This window comes from Harpia harpyja, chromosome 23 (genome assembly GCF_026419915.1).
Source record: "Harpia harpyja isolate bHarHar1 chromosome 23, bHarHar1 primary haplotype, whole genome shotgun sequence".
NCBI classification, from domain to species: Eukaryota; Metazoa; Chordata; class Aves; order Accipitriformes; family Accipitridae; genus Harpia; species Harpia harpyja.
Window position 1 is genome coordinate 12,284,361 of NC_068962.1, and position 13,649 is coordinate 12,298,009.

The window sequence follows — 13,649 nt, forward strand, 5'->3', positions numbered from 1 at the left end:
TTGCTTGCCCAGGTCGCATCAAAACTTTTAGAGATATACCAAATGCCAATTAAAGCACTTTTCTGTTCTTCAGTGTTTTGTTGGCTTTTTTTCCATTTTCAAAAACGTGATGTAGCTATAAGCAGGAAGGTAAGTTGAAAAACACTGTGAGAAGAGATACTTCCAAAGTTTCCCTTTCCACATTTTAGAATCGGATCGGTGGGATTAATTGTAGCACAAAATCCAGTTTCTGGGACATGAGATAGCATTAGAATGTAAGCCTTAAAGTAAAAATACTGAATAGCAAAGATCATATCACACTAATAATTTAAAAATATTTGATTTAATTTGCAGAAAGAAAATCATGGAAACACAACCCAAATGTAAATAGGATGTGGTTTTCTTAAATTTATAGGCAGCCTGAAATAACAGATCTAAGAAGCGTGAAATGTCCCTTTTATCTCACTTGAAACTTGAAAGTTTAAATCTAATGTAAAATAAATGTGATTTGCTATCAAAATAAATAACAAAGAAACCACTGTACTGACTTCATTCAGCATTTTTATGTTTAATTTTGTAAAAACATCAATGATTCTAATTACCTGAGACAACAACAGAAATCCTGCAGCGGACTATGGATTTTGTAGCAGTCTAAGTTCTGCTTACTTGAGAAAACTGGTTATTTATTGTGGAAGCGGTGGGCTAAAAGGCACCTGCTCAGCCCTTGGGCAGCCGTGATGGAGGTACCCCGAGGAGGAACCTGGGGACAGGACTGTCATCAACAGTTCTGCTCCCACCAGGTCTCCCACCAGGTTGCCAGCTGCCAGCACTTCCACAGCAGCCCTGCCTTTTGGTGCATGATGGGCAAGGCCCTTCTTTTTTCTGGAGTCGAGCTTAGCCCAGATGGGCTGAGAATGGTCTAGGGCTGAAAGACTTCCAAGCAAAATCATGTAGGAGCCTCAGTTCTTGGGCAACAAGGAGGTTCAGGTACAGACTGGGTGCCTAAAACTTCAAGTTGCTTTGCTCTCAGCCTGTCACAGGTTGTGATACATTGGAGCAAGCATGTAGATGCCTGTTTGCTTAGCTCAACTATTCTAATTTTTTTTAAAAAAAGGAAGATAAAATTGTGAGATTTGTCTTCCCCTATACTTTTGGCTTGTACTTCTTTCTGTGGGACGTATTAATCCTATGAATGACTTAAGTGATCTCTGCAGAACTGCAGCACAGATTAAGCTCAAGGGACGCAAACACAAATTAAAAGATCTCCTTAACCTTACACTTTGGTCTTAATAAATGGCCCTCTATCCTCTACCCATTCACAGCCCACTGCCTTAAAAAAAAAATTAAGTCTTGCATCTCTCTTGATATCAAGGGAAGTGAAAAGAACTTCAGTTTACTCAAAGCAACCCCATTGATACTTCTTCCAGTGCTGTGTATCTGTAGCACAGGTTAATTTAGGCAACCATCATGAAAACAGGACAATCTGTTTTCTATTTTAATCATGGCAATCAGGGAATATATTTGTCCCCAACCCACTGAGTTACATGCTACCTATTTGTAAGAGCATCAAACTCGCTTAATGGGACAAATCCTGCTCTCAATCACACCTGCACAAGCTCATTCAGTTTGATTAAAATGAGCCTGTACAGGAGTAATTAAGAACAGAATTTGGAACACTACTTAATAAGCTGTCTTTAACGCAGTCAGTCATTTCCTGCTTCTAACGAAATAGCCAACCTTTGATAAACACAGATAACATCAAAGATTTATTTGGTTTTTACTCGACATTCCAAAAGATATCAGATGAATATGCTGGGGTTTTTTCCAACATCTCTCTGAGGTGCAGCTGTCTTGAGTGTGTATCACTGTCAGTGTAGCAGACTGGCAGGACCACATCTGGAATATGAGCAGCTTGATCACCCATATTCAAGACATGTGAGTTAAATTTGGAACAGCTGCAGAGGAGGGCTACTGGGATGCTCACGGGGAAGAAGAAACCCTTCTGAAAGGAAAGAAAAGAAGTGATTTGGTTTAGCCTTGCAAAAGAGAAGGAAAGGGATGGGATTATTCCCTCACATACTTAAAAAAAGTGATCAAAAGGGGGAAAATAACTTTTTAAGTTAAAGGACAATATTAACAAAGTAATAAATGGATGCAATGTCATCATGTGGGTTGTAAACCCTTTCTAACAATGAGATGAGTGAGTGTCTGGAGGAACCTTCCTGTTGAAGTAGTGGGAATTAACTAGTTTAAAATAAAACTTAGCTGGTTTATGAAAGGGTTAATATGGTTGCCAGTGACAGAACACTGAACAGAATATCCTTTTTAGTCCTTTATCCTACATTTTGCTGATTATTTAGTCAAAGGAATAAGGCTGCTCTTGTCTGCATGGCAATTTAAAAGACTAACTTCTGATCATAAACAGCAAGCAACTGAACTATCAAACTTCTATTTTAACAGCATTGATCAAGTATGTGTTTATAATGATTTCTTCGCTTATTATCCTTCTTCCCATCTCTTAAGCCAACACCTCTACACTGGGAACTTTTCTTGCACAATTACTTGAGAATCAAACATGAGAAAATGGGAGGATTTTTCTAAACACTGTGTTTTTGTTACAAGTACAACTGGTAAGTGGCAATGTTTAGCTCTACCTACGACTGCAAAATTTTGGTGGTGGCTGTTGTTTTATTTTCACAACAGTAATGTAAATAACAGAAATCAGTAAAGCACTGCAGTATAACTTTGAATCATCACATTTTTTAAAAAAGAGTTGCAGTAATTTTAGCAGCATAATCTGTTATTAATAAACACAATTAACTGATAAAATGTCTTTTGCTGAAAACTTAATTTTAACTCCACAATCAGTGACGAGAAGTAGCTTCTAGTCATTAAAACTGGACGTAAATATGGCTTCGACAAACCCTGCAGATGCTGTGTTTGCAGGATCCTTGAAGAATAGTTTAATTTTTTCCCTAAGCCAGTATAAAAACATCCTGAACAGGCAGCTGGAATTGAATTTCACTGTGCCTCCAGAGGTACAACCAGATTATATCCTCCTTCCCATCTGTCACTGCTCTGCACTTCCCATGCACCCTTGAAGCTATGGTCTAGTAATAGAATTGTTTCGATCACCATATAAGAAAAGAGATAGGAAGAAGGTTTTAGTACCTGGTAACCCATTTACTTATTACACTGATATTTCCTTTCTCTGCCTCTATCTAGTGTACACTTTAGTCCTCACAGAATCATAAAGTAATTTAGATCAGAAAGGTGTTGTAGATGCCATCTGGTCCAATGACCTGCTCAAAGCAGGTCTGGTTACATTAAGCTGCTCAGGGCCTCATTTGGTTGGGTCTTGAATGCGTCCGAGGACAGAGCTTCCACAACCTCTCTGGGCAGCCTGCTCCTGTGTTTCACCACGCCCAAGGTAGAAATATTTTTTTCTAACTTTTAATCAGCATCTCCCCTGCTGTAACTTGCATCTGTACATCTTATCCTTTCACCCTGCATTTCAGGGAAGAGTCTGGCCCCATCATCTCTGCACCAACCTATTAGGTAGCTGAAGTCACCAGTTTCTTATTCTTCAGAGATGAAAGGAGTGCCAAACTGGTTTTTGTAGTCCAGCATTGACACCGAAAGAGTATCTCTGTGAGGTCTCAATTCAGATAGTGCTGAAACTTCTTCCAGATGTCGCTATCATTAAACTACAAATTTAGCTGAAGAACTGAAATTTAAGCGATGCACAACATAGAAGTGCAGCTCAGGATATTGAGTGGTCAGCGAATTCTCTGCAGCAGTTTCTTTTTCTCTTTCAGCATTTCAGGCAATAAGCAATTCTTGAGCACCATAGCCCCTGGGATTTGGGCACTTCAGATTCTATATTACAGCCATGGAAAAGAGACCCTGTAAGCTCCTATAGCAGTTACTGGAGGAGTCAATAAAATAAAACTAAACTGCAGTACATGCGTCCAGTTACAACCCAACATTCTTATATTGAAATATTCCTTTAGTGCTTGAGCAAATCCACAGCAAATGTTAATTGCCAACATATCACATACTTCATGTAGGGTTGTGATGATTTACATCAACTAAGGATTTGCTCCATGGGGTGAGGTGACATTTGTGTTACTCCTGGGACTGTTAGTTATGTTTCCCATTTTATGGAAATAACACAAACTTACACAATCTGACTCACAAATAATAAAGCAATGATTGCATACAACAGGCTCTTCTCTGTGCGAGAAAATGTTTGGAATTACGGCTTACATTACACTTTTGAGCAATGTGAAGGAAAGCCAAGAACTCCAAATACTGAGCAATTAACTTGTTATTCTCTTACTAAAATTTTAGGAGAAAGATTCAGACTTCTTTTTTTTTTGTTTTCATTAATGCCTCTTTTTTTCCTGTTTTCCCTGTATCATAGTAAGCACTAAACTTCTGTGTTATTTTCTCCATCTGAAACTTAAGCACCACTAGGAAGATAACTAAATTCTATGGCCAATTTCAATACAAGTCTAAGGGACTCTGGCAGATGGCACAATTTCCATCTTCTTCCAATTCTGTCTATGTAGAAGAATGTGTAATTTAAAGTAGTGGCTGGTATACTTATAACAATTATACAGTCTCTTACAACTTCCTTTTAGTTGTTTTGCCTGCTGTATCTCTGTTATCAAGCTCTCTGGCAACTAAATTACATCTACTGCAGCCTTTCTTATACCAGTTGGACCCTGCAGTCAGCTTCAGAGGGGACACATAAGGGGCTGTAAATAACACATTCAGAACCGCATTTGAAAGTAAATAAGCACTTGCTGAGGAGGATGGAATAAATTAAATTATACCCATTTAGATTATCTCAAATGCAACTCTGACTGTTGCTGCTAATCTTTGAAGAGAAGTAATAATCCCATATGAATTTCCATGCCATAGTGTTTAAGAGGCATAAAAATACAATGTGATATCAGATAGGGCAAAGCACCAAGAATGCAAAGCTGAATAGTGCAATATATCATTTCAGAACCTCCTAGTGAAACAGTATTTTCTGTTTACTGTTCATTAATAAAAATACACAACTCCTTGAAAACACGAGTGTTGATAACTGTTACAGCATTGCATTCCCTCTTTAAGCAAAATACATGCCAGCCTCAAAGAAACTCTTTGGAATACTTTGTTTTACTCACAAATCTGCAGTAGTATCCTCTTGCATAATAATCAAACATTTCAAAATACATGATATCTGCAGGTATCAGCGACAAACCAGAAAAAGCACTAGCTTACTTATCCTTGTGCTAACAGCCTACACTGATCACAGAAGTATATTGCAGTATTCTGGATAAAATGCACTGTATTTTTACTAAATAATACTGAAGCTTTTTTCAAGGACTGCCCTACAAACTCACAGATCTTCTAGCTGTAAAAAAAACCTGTTAGTCTGAATGGTAACTACTGTTTATTAACTCATTGATCTATAAAACTGTTCTAGCAGCTAATAAGCGCACCTGAAAATTCTGGGTATAAATTGTGGTGACTGCTCAGAAAACAGTTATGTTTAAGAGCAAGACAATGTAAATACAGTACCCCAGCTTCATGTACACTTCCACTTGCCATATATCCACAAAAATAAATATGCTGACTTTGGAAGTTTGGATATTTTATCCATGGTTATATTTATATTCTTCTATGAAATCACTGTGTACTATTACAAAGCCCTTGAGAGTTATAAGGAATGTAGTTACTGTGTATTTTTGGGTCAGATTCTGCTCTCAGCTACAGAGATACACATTGAAGTAACCTCATCAAAGTCGGTCTATTACTCTGGGTTTATGACATTCCAAGATCAGACCTTGGCTCTGAGAATTTTATTTTCATGTGAGATTTAACTTCAAATAAAGTCTCCTTTGCTGTTTATTTGAAGCAAACAGACGATTAGTAATACCAAATATTACAAGAAGATGCATGCTTCTATCGCCTGTTAAAATTCGAAATATATTTTGCTTCATGATGAAGCTTAAAAGAACGGTATCTTCATCATGCAATGAAATGGCATCAGTATGTGGTAAAGCTGCCATTAAATAGCACACGTATCCGAAGGCAAAGCATAGATTCTTTTTCTCTCTCCTTATATATGCACCCTAACACATATGTAGGCCATCCTATGTACCACGCTGCAAATCATCTGTATCACTGAGGTTATTCCAGACAGCTATAAAGAAACATGCATATTAAGCACATCCAGTGATACATTTAATTGAAACTCAAGAGGCTACCCACTCCATATTAGAATAAATATAACCTATATTATGCCTTTTCCCCCTCCCATATGATTTTCTGAACTGCTTTTGTTCAGAGTTGATTTAAACCATTTATCGCTCATCCAGATTGGTTTTGAAGCTATGTTTAGTTTTGTGTAATGACATATATACTCCCTCAGAGCCTACTTCAGCACCTCTTTAATCTTTAGCCAAGATTATCTAGAGTACTACTCACTAACAAAAACTGCCAGTATATTTTGCTTAATAATGTATTTGTCATTTTATCACATGTTAAATTTACCCACAAGTGTAGCTAAAGCCCTCCAACAGCTGACATCTGAAATCATTACTCAAACCAGCCTGCCAGTCTTTCTACACTTACTTTGTCTTCTGGGCTGTACAACAATGAAATCTCCCAGCTTCTCTTCAGTTGCTCTACCATATAGCAAAATAAAGTCAGGCAAAGGTTGATACATTTAACTGTTCATTAATCTCTTCCGGAGCCTTGGCCATCAGAAGAGTTTGCATCATCTGTAAAAATTAACTGCCTCCATGGAGTTAATCCATACCTAGTTTGTGTATAAAACTAAAGAGGAAAAGGACCTGCAAACAGCAACTTTTTCTCTCAGCCCAAAATGTTGAAATATTTTTGAATACTTGCAAAAGTTTGTGTACTGTTTTTCCTCTAATATCCTACTAGTACTGTTACATACTCTGAAAACATCAGCAGTTTATTTTAGGATTTTTTAAGAGAACAGTGTATTTTAAGCAAATATTATTGAATATCAGCAAATAAATGTTGAGGTTCTTAAACTGCAAACAAGAATATTTGCACTAGAAACCTAACTCAGCCGTGACCTTTCAAAAGCAGCACATGGAATGTATCATGTGATTTCTATTTCTAATCAAAACATCCTGAATTTTAAATGGCAAATATTTGCAGTGGATTACTTTTGTACAAGGTAGAGCCTCAGAGTTCTTGGAAGAAACGGTTCATACAGTAACACTAATTAAAAAATAATATTAGGAAAACACGTGCGTGATGCTGTGACAGAAACCGGGAGATAAGAAAGATACCAGTGTGATCCACCATTACTCTAGCCGTTTTAGCTCTCTTTCCTAAATGGCAACACAAACCCAATTTCCCTCTGTGACCTTACCTATAAATGAAGGGAGCTACTGTGGCAGTGTTGGGGTGACTGTATTGCTGTTGTTGAGGAAGCTGGACGACGCCGTTTCCCGTGCCTTGGCCGCTGCTTGCAGCCATCGAGGCCGGCAGAGCCGCGGAGGACCCCGGGGGGAGAGCTGCGCTTGGTTCTTTCCCTTCAGAAGAAGCAAGACCAGAGGAAGGAGAAGCCTTCTCGCTAAGTTGAGATTTTGGCGTTGATTGGGACTGGTTTCCTTTTGTAGTCCTCAGTTTTTCAACCTCCTTACTTCCCGCGCATGCGGCTGAAGCGCTCTGCTTTGCTGTTGGCACCTTCGATCCAGGTTTCGGGATCCCACTAGAAGACGGTATTAAACTTTCCTTCTTGGCTGCTGTCGTCTTGCTTCCTTTTGGGATTAAGCTTGCAATTTTTGAGCTCTTCTTTGTAGATGTTTCAGCGACCTGGTCCTTCTCTTCCTTGACTATTTTCTCAGTGCAAACTTTGTTTTTGTCCCTGTTCTTTTCCTCTTTGTCCTTTGGCTGTAGCAAAGACTTTTTATTGCTGAGATTTTTGCTTCCAGCTTTCGGAGGGGTTAACTTCGGTGATACTTTAGGACTGCTACTTGTGGAGCCGCCGCTGTTCACCCCGCCACTTAAGACATCCATTTCACCACACTCTGAAAAGGTATCATCCTCTCTCCCGCTGTCGCTGGGTCCTGAGCTCAGCGACAAAGGAGGTCTCAGAGCAGTCCTAGCATTAACCAGCTTGAATTTTTCCAGCATAGATTTTTGTCCAGATGAAGGGGGCTTCACGCCTTCAGAAGGGGGTGGCTTGAGCCTGTCTGAAGATGGAGTAGGGGAGGTTGCAGGACTGGGCTGCTTCACGGACAGCATGGTAGAGGTCGCGCTGTGTTTGACATTCATGGATTTGCTGCGCCAAGGCTTGCTGGCACTTGGAGAGGGTATGGCAGAGACCTGCTGCTGCCCGGTGCTGGTGGGATGCTGCACATTTCCATTCATGCCTGCAGATGGGGGAGGGCCTTTTGGTGAATCTGCTTAAAAAACAGAAAGAACCATAATGGTCCAGTTATTCTCCCATCTCCTGCTTGAAGGCGATACCGTGCTTCTCTGGCATTTAAAGCACAGTTACATGTGATTCATAATAAACATAATATACATGTGCATGAAACATGAAGGATGACAATCGAAAATGCCTTTTTTTCCCCTCACCATCATGGTGTTGTTCAATACTTCTATGAGCTCAAGAGAGCCTTGGAAACACCTTCCTTGTAACCATTTCATTATGCAAATTAAACCTTCCAGTTTAAAGATTTTATCGTTAATGAGTCATAAAGAAATTCTTCCAATGACTTGTTAATAATAAAACACTGAGACATGGAAGAAAAAAGAATGCTACAATATTAGAAGAAAAACTAAACCAGAGAAAGATGGGTTTGATGTTTAGTGAAAGCAAAATATGTGCTAGAAAGCTAAGGCTTTGGGCAGGAGGAAGAGGACTGAGTAATACTGAAATTAAATGGATACAATCAATATTCATAAAAGCAAAAAATGGCAGGTCACTATACTTTTTTTGGTTTTAAGTACAGTTAACAACCTTTAGCAGCTAACTTTTCCCAGTGCACTTTCATCGGTGGGAAAAATTTATCAACAATTTCACCAATGTCAGCACTTGAAAGTTACAGCGATATATCATCTACATGGGAACAGCAACGATAGTTGTTTTGGGCCTGAAGCTCAGGTAGGCACAGAAGACTCATTTACGTGGCTCCAGTACCTTCACTACATTTACATTGTCCAGGAACTTCAGCGAATCTCCAGAGAGAATGAGAACAAGACTCTTTCTGCAATAATCAAACTATGCTAATTGACAAATATGATTTTCAAAAAAGTCATTTAGCCTTATTAAGCAAAGCCGACCAATGTGTGAAAGGGTTAAGTTCTTCTGTATGAAGCTCGGATTTCCAAGACACATCTGAGTATCTAAACACTACTACTCTGGAGCACCAGAGAAATGAAGTGGTAATGGCAATCAAATATGTGGTACACAGCTATTTCAACAGATGACATATTTTCTCTTAGTGTATCTATCTTGTCTTGCCACTCAGTCTCGGGACTGCCAGGGAATTAGGCAGAAGCCTGGCTACAGTATATCAAATTCAGTACTACAAGGAAGCCTATGAAACACGCAATGCAAATATAGTTCATGCAATGGCAAAAAGAGTGCTTGATGTGTTGCATACACACATGAAGCCAAAGTCATGCCTTAGGCCCACTTGTCTGAATAATATAGTAGATGAGGACACTGAAGACATTTGTCCCTTCAGCACAGAGTTTGAAGTTGTGTGTCATTTTCATTTTTGCGGTCTCAGCCCTACGGCCCTAGTATGGGTCAGACTACCCACCTGGAAGCCTGAAGGCCACTAATACACATAGGAAAGGGAGGATTTTAAGCATCCTGAAAGGGGAGCTGTTTTTTCTTTAACAAAAAGAATGCAAACATAGCAAAATTTACTTCTCTAAATAGCATTAAGAAGTTCTAGTTTAAAAATAATAATAAAAAAAATCTGAACAAAAGTAACATGACAGAAATGTAACAGCTTTTACTTGCTTAACACTATTAATAGCTTTTACTTGCTTAACACTATTAACAACTGGACCCCAGCAGGCCAATCACCTCCACCTTCAAAAGATGCTGTATAATTCCATCTGCGTACGTTTTTTCGTGTGCTCCTCAGGCTGATATGCAAACTCCACAACGCTAAATGAACTCAGTCCACCTTCACAGAAGGTTTCAAGCAGCTCTGCTGCATTCAGCTACTAGGCAAGAAAACTTTAACTGGTAAGGGTTGCCTCAGAGCATTTTTTGGGACAGGTAAGGTTAGGGCTTATTCCACTGGCTCCAAGTAGCACCATGCACATGGAGCAGCTTTGGTGTGCAGCTGCAGAGCTGATTCCTCCCTTGCGACCAAGGCAGGAATTGTGGTTGGGCCCCTGCTATTTTCTGGTGAGTCTCAGATCCTGGAAGAGAGCCTGGGGCCAGCAACAGCTGTTGGAAATCACTGCAGCCCTCAGGCTTCCTTAATGTATACCAGGGATCAGCCCCATGGCTGATAGCCCAGGACTGGGTGTGCACAAGGACCTTCTTGCACACATCTTGCCTTGCACTAAGCTTGCCTTAATTACACAGGAGGATTGGGGTCTTTAGCTATCTCAATACTTTTGCTGAACGATTCACCATAAGAATGTGCAAAGCTAATGCAGAATACATGTAACAATCTGTGAACAGCGGGATGCCACCACGCTCTGTTGTATTAATTCTGTTACATTTGTATGGCTTCAGGCTATTAGTTTTACTACAAAAAAAAAGAAAAAAGAAAAAAAAAAAGAAAAAAAGGCATTCTGATTAGAAAGAAGAATGTATGCCTTGCCATATTTCCTGCTATATAATATTAAACACATTGGGGGGGGGGGGTGTTATAAAAAGAAGAGTATTTACTGTTTCATCAACAGCTTGTTCTGCTACATATATAGCAAAAAAACACAGGTTCCTGGAACCACTGGTACTTATTTGATCCCTATCTAACAAACCATAAACAGCATCGAAAAATTACAAAGAACCTTAACTTGCCTTTAATCTTCAATTTAAAGTGTATCCTTAATGTTTCCACAAGGAATGTGGACTGCACACTCTCAAGGAATATTGAGAGCCTGTCTGTATGTTTAAAGATGTGGAATAAAAAGATTTATTTCCCCCCAGCCCAAATGCATTGCTTGAAGCTGCACATCATTCACTGCTTTCTGCACGTTCAATTGGACTTAGCTTTAGCAGTTGATTACATGAAATTTGTCCCCACCTTGTGGTGATTTTGATAGAGAGTGATCCCAACTTATGTCAAGGATTTCATATTTCTATAAACTAAATTTTACAAGAAGACAGTCTTCTGTTTAGGGCCTAATCCCCTTATTGCTGAAATGCATAATCAGCATGCAGTAAAAACAATTTTGCATTCTAGTTGAGAGCTCAGTGCTTCAGAGCTCAGCCCAACCTGCGTTGGGAAAGCAGAATAGCAACACCCCCAGGGGTTCAGCGCAAAAAGAGAAATTTCTACCAGAACCCAGCAAGACCATGACAACCAAATGGGCATTTTCAAGTCCACTTTTCATAGGCTGTTGCCCAAATAAAGGACACATGAGGAGTTAAACTTGGGCCCAATATATAATCCACTCCTCTGTCTTCTCCTCTGTGACCTGTGTTCTCTGCTGGTGGAGAAGACAGGACCTCTGTGACAACAGCTCTCCTGCTGCACCACAGTTAGGAACTGATAATCTAATTATTCTGTAGTAGGCAGGTCCCCAGATTAGAGTATCCAATTTTAGTCACTCACAATAAAAAAGGTTACTAGAAACCAGAAGAGCTGCAATGGATCGCTGTAAGGATGTTTGGATGAATGGGAGGTCTATCTGGTGAGATTAAAAGAATTCAGCTTGTTCAGCTGTCCCTTTCCAGCTGTCCATGAGAAAGTAGCTACCCCTCATCAGCACAGGAGGAGAACACCACCAGGGACAACTGGCAAAATACTGGCACCAGAAGAAGCATAAATAAATTAGCTATAAATATACATTCTGGCCACAGATGAACAACGATTTGCACCATCAGACAATGGAGTTCCAGGACAGAGTTTCTCAGAGTTGGTATGGGCAAAATAACCAAATAATGTTGAAACTGAGTTTGGACAATACACAAACACCATTTTATATTATTAAATTATATTGAAAAGCAGGCTATTAAGCTCCATGACAGAGGGACCCTTATCAGTGTTCAGATACAGTGTTTCTAAGCTCTAAAGTGTAAATATTTGTTTTAAAATTTGACTTGAATTAGAACATTATTTATTTGCTGGACTCAAAACACTCTGGATATCCACCTTAGTAGCACTGTGAATAATTACTTTGTTCAAATAGTTTCATTTTCATAGTTTTATTTTTGTCTTTGTTTTATTAAGTCAGAAGCAGATAGATGTGACGTGACCTGGAAAACAGATGTGTTCTTTGAAACCCATCCATAAGCTGCAAAGTCCAGCAAAAAAAAAAAAAAAAAAAAAAAAATCAGCTCACTAAGGCTCCACAGATGAGTTTCAGCTAATGGCGTGTTTATTGCTTTGGTGCATTCTGTGTTCCTGACTTAACCACAGCTCCACACAGTTACCTGTGTCACAGCAATGGGTTGAGTCTGTGGGTGAAAACTGGGCTGTACTCAATAAAGAGCAAACCTGCATTTGTCAGGGGACCTAGGTTTCTTACTGTGGGAACTATTCCCTAAGCAACATTCAAAGGAGATAACGTTAATGACATACTAAATAATGAAACAGCAAATAAAAGGCCCATATCACATCTTATTTTGGATCACCTTCAGGTCTCCTTTAACTGTGTGACTACATATCCATTCCCCACTGTGACTGAGTTGGAAACTGTGTTATGCAGGAATGGATTTCAAGTATTACATATAACTGGATTAAAAAAACCCCACCTTATGCTGTATATCTTTTCTGAGGTCTTCTTATAGCACATACAGGAAGGTGTACAGCAGAGATAAATGTACCTAAAGTGGTCTGCCCTTGAATATGTCTGGAGGTCCCAACCTCTAATGACTACCTAGTGCAAGTCATCTCTTTTTCCACTTCAGTTTATGCAGCACTAATGCAGAATTACAAGCTATTTACTATATGATCTATGTCTCAGAAATTAGTATATGGACTGTATATCCATTTAATGGAAGCTGTTAAAGTTATCTTGCTCCAAGCATCTGCATCAGAAGCAAAATTTGACATGTAAGTTTTATTATGTGTGCCACACTGTAAGGAAAAATCAGTTTTTCAGCATATAGTGACACTTTTTTTTTAAAGAGGTGTTTTTTATTATTGCTGTTACTATTGTGGGGGTTGAAGTTTGTTTCTAAACAAATTCTTCAAAAAAACTGAGGTCACAGAACATCCTCAAATACTTAAAAAAAAAATCAAAAGGCTACTTGGAAATTTCATTATAATATTAAAAACTTAGCTCCTATCATAATTCAATTTAAAATATAGCATTGTTCAGTTGTTTTTAGGCAAAGAAGTCGCATGGTGAATTCAAATACAGGCTCTCATGTGTTCTTTTAGAGTATTATAAAAAATATCACTTTGCTATCCTTGCACTCACAGCAGTATTTTTCTCTAACTTCTGCTTTATACTCTAAAACAAACTTGTATTTGGTT

General features: G+C 38.9%; 1 protein-coding gene across 3 annotated transcripts in view; it reads right to left on the reverse strand.

The window, feature by feature from the left end:
* The window catches only part of NAV3 (neuron navigator 3), a 420,281-nt gene that overhangs the window by 129,224 nt on the left and 277,408 nt on the right, over positions 1-13,649 (reverse strand). For 2 of the 3 annotated variants that reach the window (XM_052774469.1, XM_052774468.1), the window contains exon 8: positions 7,391-8,429. In XM_052774469.1, coding sequence (XP_052630429.1) covers positions 7,391-8,429 — 1,039 coding nt within the window. The remainder of the gene's footprint in view (positions 1-7,390; positions 8,430-13,649) is intronic. The other variant, XM_052774467.1, reaches the window with a different exon arrangement.